General features: G+C 39.1%; 1 protein-coding gene across 1 annotated transcript in view; it reads left to right on the top strand.

Moving 5' to 3' along the window:
- IFT57 (intraflagellar transport 57) overlaps window positions 1-25,252 on the top strand; it is a 68,309-nt gene that overhangs the window by 3,679 nt on the left and 39,378 nt on the right. Inside the window, exons 2-5 of the mRNA XM_005856980.2 lie at window positions 1,420-1,582; window positions 2,342-2,460; window positions 7,063-7,153; window positions 15,869-15,937. Of these exons, the coding sequence (XP_005857042.1) occupies window positions 1,420-1,582; window positions 2,342-2,460; window positions 7,063-7,153; window positions 15,869-15,937 (442 nt within the window). The remainder of the gene's footprint in view (window positions 1-1,419; window positions 1,583-2,341; window positions 2,461-7,062; window positions 7,154-15,868; window positions 15,938-25,252) is intronic.

Raw genomic sequence — 25,252 nt, 5'->3', positions numbered from 1 at the left:
TTTTCTCTAGTATATTTTTTAAACTAAAAGAAGATGGCCTTAAGGTTCTTATTGATATAACCTCTGTGCTATTTCCTCCGGAGTGCCCTGTGGTACTTTGAATCATGGATTTGCATGGAGATATCTTGGTTTAATGATTCTCAACATGTGGTCTTCAGGGCAGCAGCAGCAGCATCACCTGGGAATTTATTAGAAATGCAATCCCACAGGCCCCTTCTGTATCAGAAATTCTAGGGGTGGCACCTACAAGTCTGTGTTTTGACAAGTCTTCCAAGTGATTCTGAGCGTGCTGAAGTTTAAGAACCACTGCCATAGGTCTACAGAATGTGTCAGAATCCATTCCTCTTTTCTGGAATTATCAGTCAATAAGGAAAAGATGAGTTGTTACCAGTAGGTGCTTCAAAAAGGATTGTAAACGTGTCCCTGCCAGGACTTCATGGGGTGACCTGCACAGATTTTATGACCTTTATTTCTTCACAACTTTCTGCTATCTTCCAGAACATTTATACTTATCCTGCAGGAAAAAAATTGGGAAACATGAAGTAGACTTCTGATTCTTATGAAAGATAGCTATCAATACAATTAGAAACATAATGGTAACAGCTACACATAAAAAAGCAAAATGAGGTCTTTAATTAAACTGAATTGAATATTTTTGCTAGCAAATTTTATTCCTAACATGTTTAGATATAAATCATACTGATCCTCATAGTACTGTTTTTAGTTGGCTGGATGATGTGGCAAAAGTCAACAAATGTTTCTTAGACTGGGGATGTGATATTCAGTGGTTCTTAATCCTGGCTATATCTTAGATCTATCTAGGAAGGTTTTGAAGTATACCAATATTGGGGCTTCCCTCCCAGAAGTCCTGATTTAATTCATGAGAAAAGAACTGTTTGGTCAGGTAGCAACAGTTTGAGGAGTTTCTTGGATGACTCAAATATGCAGCCAAGATGAGAACAACTGTTGAATGGAGCTGATAGAGTAGAAACAGTAAGTAAAGTTATCAGTGACAGTGTAAAAAATGTAAAAATGCATAGTGAATAATCATTAAGGTCTTGTTTTAAAATTCTGAGATTCTCTTAATTTCAAATTACCATTTTCAGTAAGTACTCTCATTAATTATTCCTGACATAAATTATTTTGGCAAACGTTCTATATGCTATGTTTTATAACATGCCCTGCATTTTCTAGTGTAAGGTATTTGATCCAATATTTTTTTGGACAGTAGTTATTGTCCTAATCCTGTTGATTAAAAACTTTAATGTGAGTACTGTGGATTCCTAGAAACTTCAGAGTGTCTTTTGATTTTAAAGCCATTTGAAAAAAAAAAAAGTCTTTTGGCAATTTTGGACTCCACTCTTTAGTTATAGATTTTGCAACATTTCATATTCCACCCTCCCCTCTTGTTTTGAACAGACACTATTTTGCACTGCCTACCAACCCTGGTGAACAGTTCTACATGTTTTGCACTCTTGCTGCTTGGTTGATTAACAAAGCAGGACGCCACTTTGAACAGCCTCAGGAATATGATGACCCTAATGCAACAATATCTAACATATTATCTGAGCTTCGATCATTTGTAAGTGTAAACAACTCTCTTCTTTCTGCATGCTCTCAAGTTATGAATTTTAATATTGATAATTCAACAACATAAATGCTAGCCTTTTAGATGAACTCTCTGTGAAAACTATCTGTCTATGCCACTTCTAAAAATGCTCAGTGTATACCCTTTATAGCCCAAAGTAATAATATTTTTCTTAATCTTGATATGTCTCAGAGATAAATTTGTGGATACTTAATTCTCCTTAAAAATGATTTTAAAAACCACAACTAGGAAGCTGAAACACTATGTTGAAAGAGAACTTTGATTTAATAGACCATGATATCCGTTGTACTTTCCATTTCTGACTTTCCTTGGGTACTCTTCACTTCTAATTTTTTCTGGGGATAGGCAATAAGAATTTTTGTCAAACATGTTATGTGTTTTTGACAAGTGAATCACTCTGTCCTGCATATGGTTGTTTGATGATATGATACCAAGCTAGTAGTTGTACTGGTTTTTACCCTAACAATATCAATGGTTTGTTCTGCTGTGATGAGATCTTATTGCCTTTTAACTTGATATTTTGACAATAAAAAGACTTCATTTTTCTTTAGTGTTTTATGCACGAATGGCTATAGAGATGGATTTTTTAAGAAACAATGTAATTACAGTTATTTTTAATCATATTTGTAAAATAGAGAAATGATTAATTTATTCAGCAGTACTTTGCTTAAAATATTTTGACATTTGGGATATAAATAACAAGTAATATCTTGTTTATCTTTTGTATTTCAGGGGAGATCTGCAGATTTTCCTCCTTCAAAATTAAAGTCAGGTTATGGAGAGCATGTATGCTATGTTCTTGACTGTTTAGCTGAAGAAGCATTAAAATACATTGGTTTCACCTGGAAAAGGTAAATATTAACCAACCTGGCAATCATAGTTTTATGTGTATAGCTTTTTCCAGTGAGGATACATAGTTATTTAATAGAACAGGTAAGAAGTATTTCCTCTAAACAGTTCTAAACTGAAAATGCCATGGGTGATTAGAAAAATCAGTATAGACAAAAATTGGAATATCTGGTGTCTTCAAAGCCAATTCTGATATTATTGCATCCCTCCCCTGTTCAAATATACAGTATAATTATTAAAGGTATAACTGTTAACTGTTTATCTTTGTCAATTTAGGTGTTTTTTTTAATCCTCACCCAAGGATATGTTTTTTATTGATTTGAGAGAAAGAGAGAGGGAGGGAGGGAGAGAGAAAAAAAACATCCATGTGAGAGGGAAACATCCCGTACTAGCCCTGACTGGGGATCGAACCCCCAACCTAGGTATGTGCTTTGGCCAGGAATCAAACCTGCAACCTTCTGGTGTATGGGATGGCACTCTAACCAGCTGAACCACCCAGCTAGGACAATTTAGGAAATTTTTTAGAAGTCATTTGCATATATTTATTTCTATAACCAAACATGGTATATGTATACAGATAACTGATAGCTGCAGATTTAAGAAAAAAAATGGAAATCAATATAGTACTTTAAATGGGGTTTTTTTACCTTAGCTTAACGTGACTAGGCAAGAATAATACTGAAGAAGCCAACTGATACTCTTCTTACACATTGTTCATTGCTTCTTTCTCTACCTGAGAGTGTTTTGTTTATATATCTATTATTGTAGTTATCAGATAGTATTCATGTGTACTCTATGGCTGGTAGCATAGTGCTTGGTATATTATAGATGCTCAATAAATGGATGAAAAAATAAAATACTCTGAAACTGTCAATTTATATGGTTATAACTAGTAAATATAAATTTATTTTGATGAAGATTGAGATTATTCATAGGTAGAAATTGTGGAAGGCATTATTCAGGTAAAACATGAGCAAACAGTGATTTTTATTAGAATTAACTTCTGCAGAAAGGTGTATATTTTGTTTCCTGTTAACAGTTTAATGTGTATTCAATTACATTCTTTCAGGTAGATCATCTATTCTCATTAATAGATACTTTTAAAAACTTACTCGACTTGGTTTATCATCTGGTTGAAGCATATGAAATTACTGATATTCATTTATTTACTAAAAAATGGCTGTTTCAATTCTCAGCCCAAACATTACCACATAGTAAAACATAAAGAATGACTACATGATCCACATTACTTTTTTTGTATTCTCACCCAAGGATATGTTTCCATTGATTTTTAGAGAGAGAGGAAGGGAGGGAGAAAGAGAGAGAGAAACACTGATATGAAAGAGAAACGTCAATTGGTTACCTCTCTTATGTGCCCCAACTGGGGATCGAACCTACAACCTAGGTATATGGCCTGACCGGAAATCAAACCTGCAACCTTTTGGTATACAGGATGATGCTCCAACCAACTGAGCACCTAGCCAGGGCACATTACTTCTTTATTAGAATCCAAGAAGTTGTAAGTTGTCCTGCTGCATTTAACATTTAAAAAAATTATTAAATCTATTGCCCAATGTATTCTAAATTCAACAGAAGCTATTGATTTCTCATCCACAGTTTAATTTTGTACTTCCTTTGCTTTTGGACATATCTTATTCATGGCCGTGTATTGTGATTTGGAATATATATATATAAATATTGAAAATAGGAAGTAGAGAATATATCAGCTATGTAATATGTAAATTATCTAGAAGTTACATATTTATAGATGATTATTTTATGTATCTAAATATACCAAAATAAATCCTACAAGAATATTGCTTATGAGATTTCTATAAAAAAATAGGAAATTAATTTTTTTAGAAGATTGATTTGGTTTTCAGTAGTTTCCTTTCTTAATATCAAATGTTGATTTTTATATTTTGTTAACCTGTTCAGGTATGAACTTATTTTAAAATAAGTTTCCAGTATTTTTAATATGGGAATACATGTTGTTAATCTTGATAGAGAAATAATTGTCTAATACTTAATGTTAGGACTACTGATTAGATTTTGGAAATAAGAATAAAGCTGGAGCTCTAGCTGGTTTGGCTCAGTGGATAGAGTGTTGGTCTACGGACTGAAGTGTCCCGGGTTCAATTCCAGTCAAGGGCACATCCCGGGTTGTGGGCTCAATCCCCAGTTAGGGGTGATCGGGAAGCAGCCCATCAGTGATTCTCCCTCATCATTGATGTTTCTCTCTCTCCCTCTCCCTCTATATTTTAAAAAAAAGAATAAAGGTGGAGCTCTTCTTATTCTACAGAAATAAATTTCAGATCGATCAAAGATGTAAATATGAAAAATGAAACTATAAATGGTACTACTAAAAGACCAAAGGGTTGTGGCATGTGATGTGTGATTTTAAAGCTAGGATCCATGCACAAAAAGGTTGCAAAGTCAATGTAATAAGAATTGTAACAGTTGTAAATAGCCATGATTATCCTATACTAGAGGCCCAGTGCACGAAATTCATGCACGGGGGAATCCCCTCAGCCCAGCCTGCCCCCTCTCCAATTCGGGACCCCTTGGGGGATATCCGACTGCTGGTTTAGGCCCGATCCCTAGGATTGGGCCTAAACCGGCAGTCGGACATCCTTCTTACAATCCTGGACCACTGGCTCCTAATTGCTCACCTGCCTGCTGGCCTGGTTGCCCCTAATTGCCCCCCACTGCCAGCCAGGTCGCCCCCAACTGCCCCCTTGCCACCCTAGTCGCCCCTCACTGGCCCCCTGCCAGCCTAATCACCCCCAACTGCCCCTCCTGCCAGCCTGGTCGCCCCCAACTGTACCCCCTCCCCTGCTGGCCTGGTCACCCCTAACTGCCCCTCCCACCAGCCTGGTTGCCTCTTACTGCCCCCCCTGCTGGCCTGGTTGCCCCATGCAGCCTGCTTGTTCAGTCGTTTGGTCATCCCTCACTAACACTCCTGCTGGCCTGGTGCTAGGCAGCCATCTTTTGAGGGTGTGAGGGTTAATTTTCATATTACTTCTTTATTATACCTATACTAATAAAAGGGTAATATGCTAATTAGACCAGAATTCTTCCAGATGTCCTTCCGGACAAAGCCACGGTGGCGGGGGCCAAGGCAGAGGCAGTTAGGGGCGATTAGGCAGACAAGTGAGTGGTTAGGAGCCAGCGGCCAGCGGATTTCAAGAGGGATGTCCCAGATTGGAGAGGGTGCAGGCCAGGCTGAGGCATCCCCCTACCTCCTACCTCCCCCCCGCCCTGCACGAATTTCATGCACTGGGCCTCTAGTAGGATAATAAAAGGGTAATGTGCAAATTGACCCTAACTGAGGAACGACTGGAAACGGCCAGTCGCTATGATGTGCACTGACCACCAGGGAGCAGATGCTCAACACAGGAGCTGCCACTTAGTGGTCAGTGCGCTCCCACAGGGGAGCTCTGCTCAGCCACAAGCCGGGCTGATGGCTGCGAGCTCAGTGGCGGTGGTAGGAACCTCGTCCGCCCCCTCCACAGTGCTAAGGATGTCTGACTGTGGCTTAGGCCTGCTCCTCTTGGGTCTAAGCTGCAGTTGGATATCCCTCGAGGGCTCCCAGGCTGCCAGAGGGATGTCTGACTGTCAGCTTAGGCCAGATCCCCCAGGGAGTGGGCCTAAGCGGGAAGGTGGACAAACCCCCAAGGGGTCCCTGCCTGCGAGAGGGTGCAGGCTGGGCTGAGGGACTTCCCCCCCCCCCCCACCGAGTGCACGAGTTTTTGTGAACAGGGCCTCTAGTATATAATAAACTAGGAAAATAATTTTAATACAGTTTAGGCTATGCATTAATTTTCTTCATATATAAAAGGTCAAAGGACATGAATAGGCCTTTCCCTGAAAAAGAAACACAGATAATCAATTAAAACATTAAAAGGTATTCAACCACTTCAATGTAAAAAAATACAATTAAAATAAGAATGAGATATTTTCACTTAAATGATTGGCAAATATTAAAGTTTGTTTACCACATTGGTGAACATATGGAAATGGAGTCACTGTTGTTGGAAGTGCAACATTATAGCAATAGATTTTGGCAATATTTATCAAAACAATAAAATGTACAAAGTTGTTGATCCAGCCATTCTACGTGTCCAATTTATTCTGATGATGTAGACAATGAAAAATATACAATGATGACCTTTGTAATATTGTCTAGTTAGAAAACTGGAAACAACCCCAATGTTCAGCCATAGGTTGTTAGTTAAGTTAATATTATGGTACTGCTGTTAAGTGGAATACATGCAGATAATAGAGACAGGGAGAGATGTATGTATAGGTACTTAAATGTGGTATATTAGTAAATGAAGAAAGTACATTGGGTAACAATATGCATGGTATTAGCCTATTTGTGTAAATTTATTCTTTAAATTTGGAGATAAGTATTTTGCATCTTTACATAGAAAGTTTCAGGAAGAATACATGAATTCATTTAACAGTGATTTTTTAAGTGGGGTGGAAATGGACAAAATCTGTTGTAGAGGAGATCCTTAATATTCACATTGTATACACCTTTTTGTCCTGCTAGAATGTTTGTTTTCAATTCTCAACTCATAGTAGCTTTATTATTTTAGACCAACATACCCAGTGGAAGAATTAGAAGAAGAAACTGTTCCAGAAGATGATGCAGAATTAACATTAAATAAAATGGATGAAGAATTTGTGGTATGAGTGTTACTGAACTTATTGTTCATTTTCATCTTTGAATTCTTTTTTCTTCTTTTAATTCTCCCAGGATTCCATTTTCTGACATATATTTTATTTCATTTTTCGAGAGACAAGAAGCTTATACAGTACCATGTTCAGTTGTTTAGACCTTTGGTTAAATTAATGCTCATGTTCTCTACTGACTGAGATCTGGATTTTAACAGAGGTTCCTAAATTATAGACAGGAAATAAATAGTAGACCCCTAGTTATATGAGCAAACACTCTTCACAAGTATTCATGATCTTAAATAGGTCATAAATAATAAACAATTTAAAACAGAACAATAGAATTTAAGATTAATACATTCTTCATAAGAACACCATTCATTTCTCAGAAACTTCATTATGCTTCTAAAATAAGGATAAATACTAATATTAGAACTTTAAAATTTTAAATGCAGGAAATTTAAAAAATACTCGTAAATACCAACATTATTTAAATTATTGGCAGCAATCTGGGCTTTTTCCCAGTCAATATTCTATCCATAGTGTGAAACTAAATGATCAAGTCTTTACAACAGACTAGACTAATAAAATATAGAAGCAAAGGGCTCTTAAAATCAGAGTTGGATTAACCCTGGTTTTTAGGAAGTATAGATAAGATATAAAATTAAAATGCCAGTGTATTTTATTCTCATAAACCAGTTGAATTTTCCAGGTGATTGTAAAAATCTATATATATGTAAAAGCCTATGTGACTGATCGACTGGTCGCTATGACGCGCACTGAACACCAGGGGGCAGATGCTCAACACAGGAGCTGCCCCCTGGTGGTCAGTGCACTCCTACAGCCAACCTCCCGTGGCCGGCCAACCTCCCGTGGCCCCTCCCCCCAGCTGGCCAACCTCCCATGGTTCCCCTCCCCCTGCTAGCCAGCCTGATGACCCCGATGGGGGCAACTGGCCAACCTCCCACAGCCCTTCCTCCTGGCCAGCCTCCTGCGGCCCCAATCAGCCCCAATCGCCGGTGAGGCCGAGGAACCCCACCCATGCACAAATTCATGCACCGGGCCTCTAGTTAATATATAGAAGTATATAGTTAAGGTTAAAGTAATTTATTTAGCTAGTTTATGATACAAAGATATTAGTCACTGCATTGTTTTATCAAGTGCTGGAAATAAACATTAAAGATCTTAGGTTATATCTAAATAGTAGAATATAATGTCTCCATGAAAAAATTTTTAAATATATATTTTTATGGATTTCAGAGAGGAAGGGAGAGGGAGAGAGAGAGAAAAACATCAATGATGAGAGAGAATCATTGGTCAACTGCCTCCTGCATGCCCCACTGGAAATCAAACAATGACCTCCTAGTTCATCGGTTGAAGCTCAACCTCTGAGCACACTGGTCAGGCTAAAATTTTAACACTTGTTTGTAAGAAGTGTAAACTTCCAGTTATAAAATAAGTTATAAGGATGTATTATACGGCATAGGGCAGTGATGGCGAACCTATGACATGCGTGTCAGAGGTGACACTCGAATTCATTTTTTTGGTTGATTTTTCTTTGTTAAATGGCATTTAAATATCTACACTAAACAAAGAACCATATCTTCCAAAATCATATGCATTAAATATTGTATAAAATCTTTATATCTCAAGCCAATTGCTCTTATTTATACTATCTCAGCTTAGAGTCTATTCTATACAAAATGACGAAGAAGGCAAAACTGTGAAATTATTTCTGTTTCTGCAATTAAACAGGATCTCCCTCTGCAAACCACAGGGCTGGAGACCCTATCCTTCACCCACTTCCTTCCCAGCCGCCATACCTTTGCTGGCTTCAAATGGTAAATGGCTCTGTTAATGACCCTACATGTTATCCTCACAGGCCTTCCTAGGAATAATGAGTTAATGATAAGATGGCTCACTTGATAGGAATTTCAGTACTTGTTTTATGAGACTCAGTGATGAAGGAAGTTTCAGTTTGTCCAGAGAGCCTTTTGGCTGCCCCTCAAATACAGCACAAAGATGACTGCTCATAAAGTCGATCCAGACTAGACTGCTTGGAAAATGTGAAAACAATTCATGATAAACTGAAATGTAATGCCTTATCTAAAACTCAATACAAATCTTGTAATATCTTAATTTCATATACAAAATACTCCAATAGCATACAGATTTTAATCTGAGATAATTTAGAAAATAATTTAAAAATGCAATAGGCCACCAGATTGACACAATTTAGTACAATCTGATGATTTGCTGAAGATAAATACTGCATATTTGTAATGATAGATTGAGAAGAAATTATGGAGAATTGTTTATAAAATAGATTTATGATCCTGAGTCTGTTCAATCATCCTGTTCTAAAGTCTAGAATTTAGAAATTCTCATAAAACAGTGCTTAAAATCATGATGGGAAGAAGGACATCTTTTGCTGGAAACAATAGAATATAAATATAAAAAATAATTTTGTATTTCAGAAGTAGTTAATTGCCAAAGGACAGAACAAAATTAAATAAGATAAGATTCTGAACCAAGTATAAAGTATAAAATATTTTCTTCACAAAATACATTAGGTTTAATTTAGTCTAGACACCAAATCTTTCAGATGCTATCTTTCTCTTAACCTATTAAGAGTCTAGAGACAGTGATGGTGAACCTATGACACGCGTGTCAGAGGTGACACGTGAACTCATTTTTTTGGTTGATTTTTCTTTGTTAAATGGCATTTAAATATATAAAATAAATATCAAAAATATAAGTCTTTGTTTTACTATGGTTGCAAATATCAAAAAATTTCTATATGTGACACGGCACCAGAGTTAAGTTAGGGTTTTTCAAAATGCTGACACGCCGAGCTCAAAAGGTTTGCCATCACTGGCATAGGGAATCCTATATAATAAAAGGGTAATATGCAAATTGACCCTAACAGTGAAATGACTGGGAACGACTATGATGCACACTGACCACCAGGGGGCAGATACTCAATGCAGGAGCTGCCCCCTGGTGGTCAGTGTGATTCCACAGGGGGAGCACCGCTTAGCCAGAAGCTGGCTCATTCCTGGCCAGTGCAGCAGCAGTGGTGGGATTGTCTTCAGCCTCCACGTCAGTGCTAAGGATGTCTGACTAATGGCTAAAATTTTAGTCATTGGACATCCCCTCAGGGCTCCTGGGCTGCCAGAGGGATGTCTGATTGCCAGCTTAGGCCCGATCCCCCGGGGAACGGGCCTAAGCTGGCAGGTGGACATCCCCCAAGGGCCCCCGGACTGAGAGAGAGTGCAGGCTGGGCTGAGAGACCCCTCCCCTGCCGAGTGCATGAATTTTTGTGCATCAGTCTCTAGTATAGTTAATAATATCATGACTATGTATAGTGACAGATGATTCCTAGACTTACTATGGTGATCTCTTCCTAAGGTATGTAAATGTTGAATCACTATGTTGTACACCTGAAACTAGTATACGGAGAGTCCTCAGGTTACGTCGGACTTGACGTACGTAGTTTTGTGGTTACATCACCATCTCCCATTTATTTATTTATTTACCACAAGTAAAGGTCAGGAATTATTATCTTTTAAAATTTTTTTTTACTGTTTCACTTCATTACTGCTGTGTATGTGCTCCATGTGAGTCATGTAGGTGCTTATGTAGGTGGGTTCCGACTTACGGTGAAAATCGTGTTACGGTAGGAGCGGATATCTGCTGTAACCCGAGGGCCTACTGTATTATTGTATCTATCTATCTATCTATCTATCTATCTATCTATCTATCTATCTAAAAGCCCAGCAACTGGAACGGGTGAAATGACCAGAATGGCCTGTGGCTATGAAGTGCACTTCGGCAGCCAACCAGCCTGATCCAGGCCCAATCAGCCCCACCCCTGGCTGGCCCGGCCCCTGATCAGCCTCCAACACCAACCGCCTGAGGCCCCTCCCCCCGGCCCTCAACACCTCAGTCAGGGGCGGGGCTGGCTGGCCAACCACCCGCTGCCCCTTCCCCCTGCTGGCCTGGCCCGATGGGCCCCCATTGGGGTGGGCCAGCCGGATCTCACCCGTGCATGAATTCATGCACTGGGCCTCTAGTGTCAACTATAAAACCACTAGGTACATATTGTCAAATTGCTGGGTTTAAAAGTCATGTGAAATTAAATACTTCTTCACTGTGTGGCTATTTCACAAGTTGAATATACATTTTCTAAATAAATAAACACTATTGAGTTGAAAAAAAATTGTTCACAAAGAAATCTTACATATATGGGCATGATATTATAATATATATAAACTCAGCTATGAAAAATGTGCAAATAAAGACAAATAATATCAATATGTTAACATTAGTTATATATGAGTAGCAGGATTATGAGTAATAATTTTATTTTCTCTGTTTTGTATTTTCAGAATATTTAACGTTTTATAGAAGGAAAAAGACCATTGTAAAACTAACCAATTTAAAAGATTTTTTTTTCACAAGAATTCTTTATTTTAAAAGTTAATGTAAAAATGTATTCATTCATTCTACATGTATTTATTGAGCACCTTTTATGTGGCAGGCACTGGTCAAGACTCTAGTGGTACTGCATGTACAAAAGCTCTGAGGCAGGAAGGAATTTATCCTGATCAAGGAACTAAGAGAAAACTTGTGGCCAGATCTCCTGAATGAGGGGTGGGGGAAGGGTGGCTTAAGATGAACTGGGGAGCTAGGCCAAGTCCTTATCATTTGAGGCATTTTTATGAGTTTAGACTTTATTCTTTCTGTAATAGATCTTTTCATTCAGATTTAGAAAAATTTAAGAGTTCACATATTCCCAGTTGTTCACTTCATTTATTTTACTCAGGTATATTTCTCATCTTGTTTTCTTTTCTTTTAAATCTTTATTGTTGAAAGTATTACATATGTCCTCCTTTTCCCCCATTGAGCTCTTCTAGCTCATCCTGACCCCCCATCATCTTGTCTTCTTAATAACTGTTCATTAGTTATTAGCTTATTGACAGATACCTGGTCCTAGTGCATCAACATTTAGCTTTAAAGATGTATAACTTGAAACTGCTATAAATGTTCAGAAAAAAAGTATAAAAACATACTCATCAGCCCTGGCCAGGTGGCTTAGTTGGTTGGATCATCATCCATATACCAAGAGGTCGCAGGTTTGATTCCCGGTCAAGGCACATATTTTGGTTTCTATTTGATCCCTGGTTGGGATGCATGCAGGAGGAAACTGATCAATGTTGATGTTTCTCTCTCACATTGGTGTTTCTCTCTTCCGCTGTCCCCCTTCATCTCTCAAAAATCAATAATAATGATAAAAATATATCCTCGAGTGAGGATTAAAACAAACTAACGAAATGTACTCATCTGAAAAATAACCCCATGAGGGCAGAAACAATGTTGTGCTTTTTTTCTTTTCTTTTTTTTTTTTTTTTTGCATCTCTAATTTATTGTGCAGTACCTGGTGCATGGTAGGTGTTCATTAAATATTGGACCACAAAATCATCTGTCAGCACATTGCTGTGTAACTTTCAAAAATGATAGGTTTTTTTTCTGAGAACCCTTCAAAGTTCAAAGCAGCATTATTAGGCATGTAAATTAGAGAAACAAACTAGAAAGCAGCCCAACTGTGAGGTAAAGACCTTCTACAGTCATAAGACCATACTCAAGGCTTTCCTCAAAGGGTTGCCTCTGAAGCTATTAGTTCTCTTAGTCATGTCTCTTGAAGTTATTTTTCTTTCCTTCCTTACTGTCATATTATTTTAAGGGGTCTTCTTACCTCTCCCAATCCTCTGGCTAAGGAGAACTGCATCATCACTAAAAAGCCTGTGGGCCCTGGCTGATGTGGTTCAGTTGACCCGTGCACCCAAGGGTCTTGGGTTTGATTCCCGGTCAGGGCACATACCCAGGATGTGGATTCAATTCCAGGCCGGGGTGTGTATGGGAGGCAACCAATCAATGTTTCTCTTTCTCCCTTCCTCTCTCTCTACAATTAATGAAAAATATATTCTCAGGTGAGAATTAAAAAAAAAAAAAAGGCCTTTGGGTGGTTAGATATTACTTCATTTTGTCTCCAGAGTTCTTGGGGTGGCTTAAGGATGGATGGTAAAGATAATTTCTGACAGAATAAAGTTCTGCTATAATCATCTAGAAACTAGAAACCTTTAGTTCTAGCCTGTCCAAATCATGATAGGGCACATTGATAACTGTTAAAAAATAAAGTAAGTATTGGTCACAGTAGAATATTCTCACCTGCTATTTATAATCATATCCTTAGTAACTGGCAGTAAGAGAATTAGGAGGGTTCATATTGGGCAAAGAAATGATAGGAAATGGTGAGTGGTTTCTAAATTACTGAGATTAGAATCCTCAATTTATTTTAAAGCTATGTTTTCTGTTTATATTCGAATTCCCTTTGAATGCTCCCTTAATAATGTTTAGTAACGTGAGTCTTCTTTCCCTAGTACCTACTATTAAAGTTTTTTACCTATTAGTGCTCAATCCGGTAAAATTCAACAAGTATTTATTGATTGCCTATGTAAACTGTACTGATTAGGTTACTGCAAAAACATAAACTTGGTCTCTTCTTCCATGGGCGCTGAGTCATTGGCATTTCAATCATTTACTCTCCTTGTTAAAAAGACCATCAGTGCAAACACAGAATAGACTGAGCTACTTTTCAAAAGTGTGCATCTGCATATATGCTTAGGATTTAAGATGTAAACAGATCAGTTTTATCTACACCTCCAAGCCCCACTGCCCCCCTCCCTAAAAAAGTAAATGTCACTTGAGTGTATGGAAACTTCATATTGTTTTATATTTTACTAAAAGCTTTCCAGTTCCCTAAAGATTAGCATAGTTCTCACATCTAACTTTAGTGGCCCTGCCCCCAGAGATTCTGAGCAGATCGAGGATGGAGCCTTAGAATTTGCATTCTTACAAGCTCCCATGTCATGCTGACGCTGCTGGTCTCAGAACTACCTTTAGAGAACAACTGTCTTACATACTTTTCAATTCTTGCAGATAAGGATTATCTTTGAAATCTTCCATGCTGCTTTTGTATAGCTGCATGTGGAAGTGCCCACTGAACAACACCCTTTTTTTTTTTCATTATAAGACTTGAGGACCAAGCTTCATTGGCTTTATTACCATATTCTTAAGCTTGGGATATTCTTGTTAAATTTGTTTCACCCAGTATGTCACTTGTTACTACAAAGACATTTGAAGAGAAAAGGGAGTTAATGTTTTGTCCTTATACATGTTTATAGAACCTGCTCAGATTCTGTATTTACTTTATATTTGGGAAAGGATTACCTCTCAAATGGCCACTTCTGACCTCACCTTTCATAGCAATTGGCCCAGGGATCAGGACCAGCTTGGAATCTACCTGAACTATCCTTTTAGGTCAGGGTGGGGAACCTATTTTCTACCAAGGGCCATTTGGATATTTATAACATCATTCAAGGGCCATACAAAATTATCAACTTAAAAATTAGCCTGCTGCCCTGACCGGTTTGGCTCAGTGGATAGAGTGTCGGCCTGCGGACTGAAGGGTCCCAGGTTCGATTTCGGTCAAGGGCATGTACCTTGGTTGCGGGCACGTCCCCAGTAGGGAGTGTGCAGGAGGCAGCTGGTCGATGTTTCTAAATCTCTATCCCTGTCCCTTCCTCTCTGTAAAAAAATCAATAAAATATATTTTAAAAAAATTAGCCTGCTATATTTGGTCAAACATTTAACTCACCCTTAATGCTTTGGCAGGGCCAGATCAAATGACTTCTTGGGCCTTCTATGGCCCGTGGGCCAGACATTCACCATCCCTGGTTTAGATAGTTAATATCTAAGACACAAAGTTAGTATCTTAAATAAATATATATTTCATTATCATTAAATAGATTTAATATCTTTAAATAGATTTAGAGGCCATGGGCCAGGCAGTACAATACTGGTGACTTAACTAATTAACTGATTAAACTTGGGCATATGAGATATCAAAAACATTCATTAATGTGATTGGTCCCTGGAGTAGATAAGAATATTTTGTCTGTCAACCTGTCATTTTTGTCTATTTTAGTCATGTTACTCAAAATTTCCATTAACTTTTTCCACTATCTTTTTCAGATATGCTATATGAGACTGTTTCTTATTCTGTTGTTATGTGTATTTATCTCTAGTTCTACGGTAATGTGCACCCTTTTTTTTTTTTTTCTTCATTCAATGACTTTTAAAAAAGGCCTATTTTATTTATTTTTTAAAAATTTATCTTTAGCCCTAACCGGTTTGACTCAGTGGATAGAGCATCGGCCTGTGGACTCAAGGGTCCCAGGTTCGATTCCGGTCAAGGGCATGTACCTTGGTTGCGGGCACATCCCCAGTAGGGGGTGTGCAAGAGGCAGCTGATCGATGTTTCTCTCTCATCGATGTTTCTAATTCTCTATCCCTCTCCCTTCCTCTCTGTAAAAAATCAATAAAATGTATTTAAAAAGAAATTTATCTTTATTATTGAAATTATTACAGATGTTTCCCTCCCCAGGCCTTTACTGCACTATTTTCTGCCCATTTTAAATGGCACCATCAAAACCTCAAAAAACAGTTGAGCTGATAATAACTTTACACACATTACTAGGCTTTTAAATACCTTTTCCTGCATTAGTCTATATATAGGGTTTAATATGTATGTGGAAGTTGGAAATATATTTTTAAATTGTAACTTTATAATTATTAACTTTTAAAACTCTTTGTTTTCCTAAGGAAGAAGAGACAGATAATGAAGAAAACTTTATTGACCTCAATGTTTTAAAAGCTCAGACCTATCGCTTGGTAAGTTGCATGGTATATACACAGGACGAACAAGCAATATGTACACTTTTTCTGCTGGGAATTGAAACAAGTAGAAACCATTGTTGGCCATTGTTTAATGCAGGAGTCTAAAACCTTTTTTCTGCTAAGGGTCATTTGGACATTTATAACATCATTTGAGGGCCATATAAAATTATCAACTTAAAAATTAGCCTGCTATATTTGATCAAACATTTAATTAGCTCACCACTTATGACTTGGCAGGGCCAGACCAAATGATTTCTCAGGCCTTATATAACCCTCGAGCCGGCTTTTCATTTGAAAAGTAGATCTGAAAATTGTTATTCTCTATATAAAATGCAATAGCAAATACAGTGGGGCCTTGACTTACTAGTGTCCCGACTAACGAGTTTTTTGAGATACCAGCTGTCTCTCCGCCGATTTTTTGCATTGAGTTGACAGAGTAATTTGAGTTAATGAGCTCCTTAACGAGCTCGGTCTCGGAACGAATTAAACTCATAAGTCAAGGCCCCACTGTATAAAAATCCAGTGGTGCAAGTAGGGCCAGAAGCCTGCTGTCTATACTATGGAAAAGCAACACAGCGCTTCTCTGTACACTGAAAATAATTTATTTGCCTTCTGTCATTTTTTTATTATGGAAACATATATTATTTGATTTCAAGTTCTTTTTCTTAATAATGGACCAGTGTTGAAGTGTTGAATGGGCTTGATAATAGGAAAATGGCAATTAAATGGTAATTCTTTGAAATGAAATGGATTATATTAAGATTGGTATATAGATACATAGACATTGCTATAAGTCAGTTTTTGCTCTATTTCAATTAGGAAGTAAATCCAGTCTATAAAAGAGAACCTACTGAATGAGATATTTCACAAGTTAATATGGGATTTTTGTATTTTCCTATGTGTATATTATATTTAAACTAGTGCCCCGGTGCACAAATTTGTGCACATTGAAAGGATATTACTAGTAATTAGAAGGTGGTTGGCAGGGCAGGACTGGGTGAGACAGGCCAGACACGCCCTGGAGCCAACCTCCTGCCGTTCTTCCCCAGCCAGCTGTACTTGGCTACACCTGGGGCAGCACCATGGCTGGAATGGCATCTGTGGAGTGAGCGGGGTTCCTCAGCCTGGCCTGTGGGGATTGGGCCGAAACCAGCTCTCTGACATCCCCCCAGGGGTCCCGGATAGTGAGAGGGTGGTTGTCGGGTGATGCACCCCCTGGAATCGAGCTCCCTCCTCTCTGGTTCCAGGGTGCATCACCCGAGAACCACAGCTGCCACATCACGGCAGCTCAGCAGCTCCTGCATTGAGCGTCTGCCCCCTGGTGGTCATTGTGTGTCGTAGCTACTGGTCGGACAGTCACATAGCCTTGTATATATATAGATAAGGTGAAACCTATTGCATGTTCAAAAAATACATACAGAAAATAATATTCTTGTTTGTCCTTTATGTAATTTTAAAGCTGAACTTTACAAACAAGGTTAGATCTAGTTTGGAGTTCTCATTGTGATGACTTCCTTGGCCACCCCACCCCAGGATGATCGCTTCCATTTATCATTTACTGCCTTAGTATTGTTAGTCAGTATCAATTATGATTAATGATGTGTGTGTGTGTGTTCTGCCAACTTGAGATGTAACATAGCATAAGAATATAACTAACTTGCCTGAGCCGGTGAGTTGACTCTAATATTTTTAATACTTAATAGATGTTTGACCTTGCACAGGTTTCCAAACTGCCTGTGCCTGTCTTTCTCATCTATAAAGTGAGGATTAAAATATTACCTTTTTTATAGGGGTTTTAAAGATTAAAAGAGATACTTTGTGTAAAGTATTTATTACGATGTCTGGCACATAGAAAGTGCTGAATAAGTGTTGCCAAAAACCAAAACCACATCTTCCCTTCCCCCTCTCTGAAAACAGGGATAGCTATCATTTTTATATTCTCTATAGTGTAACACAGAAGATACTGAATAAATAATTCCTAAATGAATATATTTTTATTACTCAATTCAAAATTATCTCAAAATAATGTTAACATTGAAATCTAAACAAAAAAACTCTAGTTGTAACAATACATTTGCAGATCACTTTTATAGTTTTCAAATTACTTCAAAACACATACTTTTACTGACCTTGTGAGGTAATTGGGTGTTGTTATCTCCATTTTACAGATACAAAAACTGAAATTTATAACCTTAAGACAATTCATCTTTTAAAAAGCTAATAAATTACAAAAGCTAAGTTTGAACTCATTTTCTTCAAACTCTCAAGTCTATTGTTTTTTTTTTCCCTTTTCCTCATAGTAAGACTTCAACAGAGTAGGTATGGTTTGATTTCTGCCTTAAGCAAGGACACAGTGGTGCTTGGTGTTCCTGTGCGTGTTGAAGATAATGATGACAAAGTTCTCTTAAAAATATGAGGAAGAAAACAAAAGTAGAGATGCAAACACAGTTATTCTCAAAAAGGAACTGTCATTTGTATTATTCATTTACTAGAGGCCCATTGCATGAAGATTCATGCAAGAATAGGCTTTCCTTTCCATGGCTGCCGGCACCAGCTTCCCTCTGGCACTCAGGACCCGGGCCTTTGCTCTGATGGCTGCCTTCTGCCTTTGCTCTGGGCCAGAGCTGCCTTCCACCTTCACTCCAGCCCTGCCGCCCTCCTGTAGCTCCCTTCACCCTCCTCCCCCCGCCCCCCCATAGCAAGTGCACGCTGCCCAGAGGCCTGGAGCGGCCAGGGCAGGGCGGAAGCCTGCGTTGTCACCGTGGCAATGATGCAAGCGTCCCGACTGGTCGCTGCCATCTTTGCCCCGTCAATTTGCATATTCCCTCCTTACTGGCTGTGGGTGCCGCCATCTTTGTCGTGAAGTGACGGTCAATTTATACATTCTATCTTTATTAGATAGGATATTGATGATGTAATTGGAGGCCTGTAAAGGCTATCCTGGGATTCCCTGTGGACCAAGTGGTTTTCACTATTGGGAGCACAGTAATTTAATTTGCCTCTACCACTACTCAAAGTCACTAGTGGTCCTGATTTCAAATTTTCACCTGAATTAAGCTAGATAAGGAAGGGTTTTCCCCCTATCCATATCTTTACAAATTATCAAAGTATTAGGTCCTTTGGATAAAGATTATGTAATAAAGATTCATTGTTGTGTGTTTTTTTGTCTTAGAGAGAGAGGGAGAGCGATAGAAACATTAATTGGCTGCCTCCTGCCTGCCCTCTACTATGGATAGAGCCTGCAACCTGGGCATGTTCTCTGACCTGGAATCGAACTGGTGACTCTTGGTTCATGGTTCGACACTCAACCACTGTGCAACACCTGCCAGACTAATGTATACCCTTTTGAATTAAGACTATGTATGGTTGCATTTTCGCAAGAGGAAGAAGTTTGACCAGGTGTTTGTGAATGGTCAGCCATGAAGTACTAATGAGGCAGAAAACCCTTCATATTTTAAAAAATCTGGCAAGCTTATGATGTTGCCCATAAAGCCATCTGCCTGAGACAGCTGTGTCTGACCATAGCTTATGATGTCTCAGGCTGCTTTTTCTCCGAGACAGATCTGCTGGACAGGTTAGTAACATAGAGCTAAGATTTTATGTTTCATGCAGCAGGTGGACTTACAATGCAGAAATGTTATTTTAGTAAAGCTGAGTGTGATGAATTCTTCACTAGAACAGGAATGATGTATACTTTCTAGGAAATTGATGTGCTAAGTGTATATGTGACTGTGCCAGCCCAGCGATGTGTGGATTACCGCAATCCTCTCCACCTGTGGCTATGAAACAATAGATGCTTCTGCAGTCATTCTCTATCCCCTCACCCTGCTTTATTTTTCTACACAGACCCTGGCATTGTATTATTTTCTGATTTGTTTATTGTCTATTTGAACCACTAGAATGCAAACTCCTCCAGAGTAGCAGCCTTTTTCACCTGTGCCTGGTGTGTAGAACGTGCTCAGTATTGAAAAATGTTGAATGAATACATATATGCACAAATGCTATTTTATATTTAGAATTTTACAGGCAAGGTATATTTTGATCTTCTTGGAGAAAAAAAAAAACTTCTCAACACTAATTGTTTCTCCTATGCACCATGTAGGATAATGCAGGGAAAATCTAGTTATAGTCCTTTCTTTGATTAAAATCTAGAACCTGAAAAGTATGTTCTTAAGTATCATGATAATTCCAGAAAATAAATATATACACAAGCATTTTTCTGAGATTTGTGGTAAATGGAGCAAGAGAGAATGTAATGAAAAAGACGTATGTTGCACATTGTGGCCTCTGGAATTGGACACTGAGACAGTGTTTGGGGTGCATGACGTTTACTGTATAAGCGGGAAGAAAGCAGGATTGGGCCAAGGGAGAAGTGTAATTGATTTAGGCCTGACATAGCCTTGGCCAATGTGGTGAGGAGCACTGGAGAAAGTGTTGCCTGCTTGGCTCAATGGCTGGAGGCAGGCTGCCAGGGGAGGACATAGCTCCAGGTAAGGTGGCTCTCTGCAGGTAAAGCAGAGCCTGAGGAGCTGACAGCGGGAAGCTCTTTGCTGGCCGCCTTCCCTGCAGCTGAGCAGCAAGTTCTTCCTTGAAAGGTGACCTGGTGGTCCATCTTCCTGACTTCGGAAACATATTTGAAGCCTGTCACTGCTAACGTGAGGAATTTGTAAAGAGACAGTGTGTGGCCATTGACTAAACTTTGAAATGTCTTCCTAATTGGATCTGGACACAGCAGTAGTGTTTCATGAACATTGAAACTGTTCTAAGAAAATAGTTCCTCCTATGGAAGTGAATGCTTACAGTGATTAAATTGGTTTGTTTTGAAAGCAGGTGGTTTTCAAAACATTTATTTACTTTAAAAGTTAAAAAAAAATACAGGGTGAGGCAAAAGTAAGTCTACAGTTGTCCTTATGGAAAATAGTACAATAATCAATAAATAATAATACAAGAATAAACTGTGTTTTGTGTTCTCACAATTGTAAACCTACTTTTGCCCCACCCTATGAATTTAAAACCATTCTTATTGTGTGGTTTCCCTCTCTAATTCTCTTATCCCAATTACGGTTTTCCCAAATGTAATTATCAAGAAGATAACTCCTACAATTAGTGAGGGATGGTTTTATCTTCCAAAATTTCATTTGCAGGTTAGTTATTTGAATTTTGATATAGCTTTTCTTAGAAAAGTGGTTCTCAACCTTCTGGCCCTTTAAATACAGTTCCTCATGTTGTGACCCAACCATAAAATTATTTTCGTTGCTACTTCATAACTGTAATGTTGCTACTGTTATGAATTGTAATGTAAATATCTGATATGCAGGATGGTCTTAGGCAACCCCTGTGAAAGGGTCATTCGACTGCCAAAGGGGTCGCGACCCACAGGTGGAGAACCACTGTCTTAGAAGGAAAAAATATTATGGATGGATATAAGGCTTTAAGGCTAGCCCAGAAAGTTTTATATTCACTCTTTCCCTCTGATTGCTGCATGTTTTTGAAATCTGCATTTAGCCAAAGCCTCCCTCAGTGATCATGGGGAGGACACTGGCTCAGTATTGAAGCTCTGACAGTTGGGCAGGGCATGTGATGGTTAGGGGTGCAGTAGAATGTTCAGAGACGTGAAGGGTGGGGGCAGGGAAGGGAGGCTCTGGTGATAGGTGGTGTACTGATCATTTCTCTTTCTAACTTGAGTATGTCTACTGGAAACGGCCTGCATGTTTGGCAACGATGATGTAATTATGAGTGGTCTTTGTAGCTCCCCTCCATTCTAAAGCTCAATAGAATCACAGCAACAGTGTTCTGGCAGCTTCACACAGATGTGTCATTCTCCTCCCCCAGTGAAGGATGGGAGGAAAGCTGTGCGCTCTCTGAATTCTATTTTTAAATGCCCATCACTTCATTTCAAAACATTTTTTTTAAACATGCCATAGATACCATTCTTCCTTGAGATGCTAAATTTGAGGTTTTAGAAACCAACTCCTGAGTTAGACAGCATAAAACCAACTATCTGCAAAGGTTTAAGCACAATTGGTTTTTAATTACTTAGCAAAAAATGCATTGTACCAAGAATGAGAGAATTTTTAGCTTAAAAAGCAAAGCTGTAAGGAAGTAAAAATCTGGGCTTAGAATAAAAAGTGTCATCGTAGCAAGTCTGCAACATTGTAATAAAAAAGGGGAAGAAGATGGATCTACTTTGCTTAATATCTTAAATACTTTAAATTTTCTTCATTTGACATATTACAATTCTCGACAAAATGTCCTTTCTGAGTAATATAGGGGAAAAATACTGTTCTACAATATAACTTGATCCATAAGTTAGCTGGTTCGGGTTCCTGCTTAAGGGAAATGTTTTGTTTTTCTTCTTTCCTAAAGCAGTTGAATGTTAGTCCTACTGTGAGAAATCTATTATTTCCCAGGGGAAACAATGAAAACATGATATGTTTAAGTGTGATGAAACACAATATGCCTGAGTAGGTGCTTTTATTTCTCTAGTAACTAACCTGCACCCCATCAGTTGTATATCTGGAGGTGAATAGGAAATGTAGGTTAGAGGGAAAAACCTGTACTCACTGCTCAGAGGAGGCTCAAACAGCAGCTCTTACTGGGTGTAACAGAGAGTTTTGCTTGATCTTTAGTGTCATTTTTAAACCTACACTTGAAATAAGAAAGATCCTTAGTTTCATCCTGGTTTTATTGCGAGTCTATCAAGAAGTAGGGCAAGGACTTTTCAAGGTTCCTTCCAAATAAATGTCCATAACTTCAAGGTTTGTAGATTCTATGGCTGAAATAGTAGTCACAGATGAAATCCTGGCTGCATAACTCTAGTCACATGACTAGAGTAAATTAACCTCTCTATGATTCTGTTTTCTATCTGTAAAATGGGGACACGGTTCTTCCCAGAGTTGTTTAGAGATTATCATAATAACTTGTGGACAGCACCTACTATGGGGCTGGCATAGATTTTATCCTTGATGCATTTCTTATTTTGTGTAACTTTTCACCTTTCCTGGAGATTGGGATTAGTTACTGACGTTCTTATTGCTATAGAAGAATAAAAAAAGCCCCAGTCTCTCAATACTAATCAGTTTCTAGATTGCCATGAGTATTTTTGTGTTAGAAGCTTACATAAGATGTGAGTTACCAAGAAGTTTGATTTTGATGTAAACTAGGAAGCTCTGGTGATGTCATGATTTTATTTTCATAATCTGTGACATGGATTATTATTGAAGGCCCACTAGACTAAATCTGCTGTCACATAAGGTCTCCCCTACAGAAATAAATAAGGGGAATTTGAAGAAAAGTGATATAATGATTTTCCCCAGCAGTTATTTGAGAGTTGTCACTTTATGAATAGATAGGTTATATTTCCAAAATCAACACTAATAGCAGATATTTATTATGTAACTCAACATTTTATATGGGCACCCAGAATATGGTTGTTTTTTTTCCAGTCCTTTATAAACCTATAATCTTTAAACCCACACACACTCATCACCACTCACCCCTACCAGTGTTAGTGCTTTGAATGTGTGACTCATGATTCATTTTCATCCAGGAGTTGTAGCCACTAAGACCTATGGATGCTGCCTTTGAAATTTCTCTCATATCCATTCCTTCAGCTGTCTTTCAAAGTCAGGTCCTCTTCCTCTCTGAATTGTGTAATAGTAATGTCTCAAATGGTCTTTAGTCTTTATCCTTTAATCCTACCCTCCCAACCCCTTTATTGAAAACATATTTAACCATACTCCTCTGTCTTACCAAAACATGACTTTTATCGGGGCATTCTGACTTCAGTAACTTCTGATAGTTTTCAGTGCCTACAGGTTCATTTATCTACACCAGGGGTCCTCAAACTATGGTCCGCAGGCCACATGCAAATACAAATATTGTATTTGTTCCCGTTTTGTTTTATTACTTCGAAATAAGATATGTGCAGTGTGCATAGGAATTTGTTCATAGTTTTTTTTTAAACTATAGTCCGGCCCTCCAACGGTCTGAGGGACAGTGAACTGGCCCCCTGTTTAAAAAGTTTGAGGACCCCTGATCTACACTAATAAAAGGGAAACATGCAAATTGGTGTCACTCCGCTACGCCCACCAGCCAATCAGAGTGACTATGCAAATTAACCCAACAAAGATGGCGGTTAATTTGCATACTCAGGCACAGAGGGAAGACTGAAGGCTCTGGCTGGAGTGAAGACTGAAGACTGAAGAATGAAGAGGCTTGGCTTCTCTGCTGCTGCCGGACCAAAGGCCTGGGTCCTGGGTGCCGGAGGAAAACTGGTGCCGGCAGCCAGGGGAAGGAAGGCCTTTTGCGCGAATCTTCGTGCAACGGGCTTCTAGTATAGATTATAAAAAAATAAATTTGGGGTGTGGCTTTTAAGATCCTTTGCAATTGAATAACTGTCCACATAGCCAACCTTTTTTTTCCCACTGGAATAATTGTATTCCAGGTAAACAGATCCTCTCATAGGTTTTCAAACACCTCATGAACACATCTCTTCCCATCCATCCCATCTTATCCTTCCTTTTTTATCTCTTATATAAAACTAGTAGCCCGGTGCACAAAATCTGTGCATGGAGGGGGGGTTCCCTCAGCCCAGCCTGCACCCTCTCCAGTTGGGGACCCCTTGGGGGATGTCCGATGGCCGGTTTAACATCCGGCCGTCGGATATCCCTCTTGCAATCTGGGACCGCTGGTTCCTAACCGCTCACCTGCCTGCCTGCCTGATTGCCCCTAACTGCCCTTCCCTGCTAGCCTGATCCTGCTTTCCCCTGCTGGCCTGATCTTGCCCCCAACTCCTCTCCCCTGCTGGCCAGATCTAGCCCCCAACTGCCCTCCTCTGCTGGCCAAATTGGTTCTGATTGGTTGGTTTCTATGCCAGTCAGCATCAAAAGCTCCGCTTCCTAGGCAGCCATTGGCTCCTCACAGTTGACCCAGATTTGGTTCTGATTGGTCAGTTTCTATGCCAGTCAGCATCAAAAGCTCCGCTTCCTAGGCAGCCATTGGCTCCTCACAGTTGACCCAGATTTGGTTCTGATTGGTCAGTTTCTATGCCAGTCAGCGTCTCTGGGCCTATCAATGGGGCCTGATCAGAAAGTTGGGGCTGCTGGTGGCCTGGAGAGAAATGGAGGCGTGGCTGCTGGCCCAGCCTGGAGAGAGAGAGGCAAGTGCTGATCAACAGCTGCCACACAGGCTATGGATCAGACCCTGCTTCTCTCTTCAGGCCTCTCTCCAGGCCTGATTCGCAGCCCCCTCAGCAGTCAGTGCTGGTCACTGTGCCTGCAGCCACATCAGTCAGTGCTGGGTTGCCAT

The sequence above is a fragment of the Myotis brandtii genome, unplaced genomic scaffold, assembly GCF_000412655.1.
Source record: "Myotis brandtii unplaced genomic scaffold, ASM41265v1 scaffold106, whole genome shotgun sequence".
Classification (NCBI taxonomy): Eukaryota; Metazoa; Chordata; class Mammalia; order Chiroptera; family Vespertilionidae; genus Myotis; species Myotis brandtii.
The sequence above is the reverse complement of the archived record's forward strand: the minus strand, read 5'-3'. Positions and strand labels throughout refer to the sequence as shown.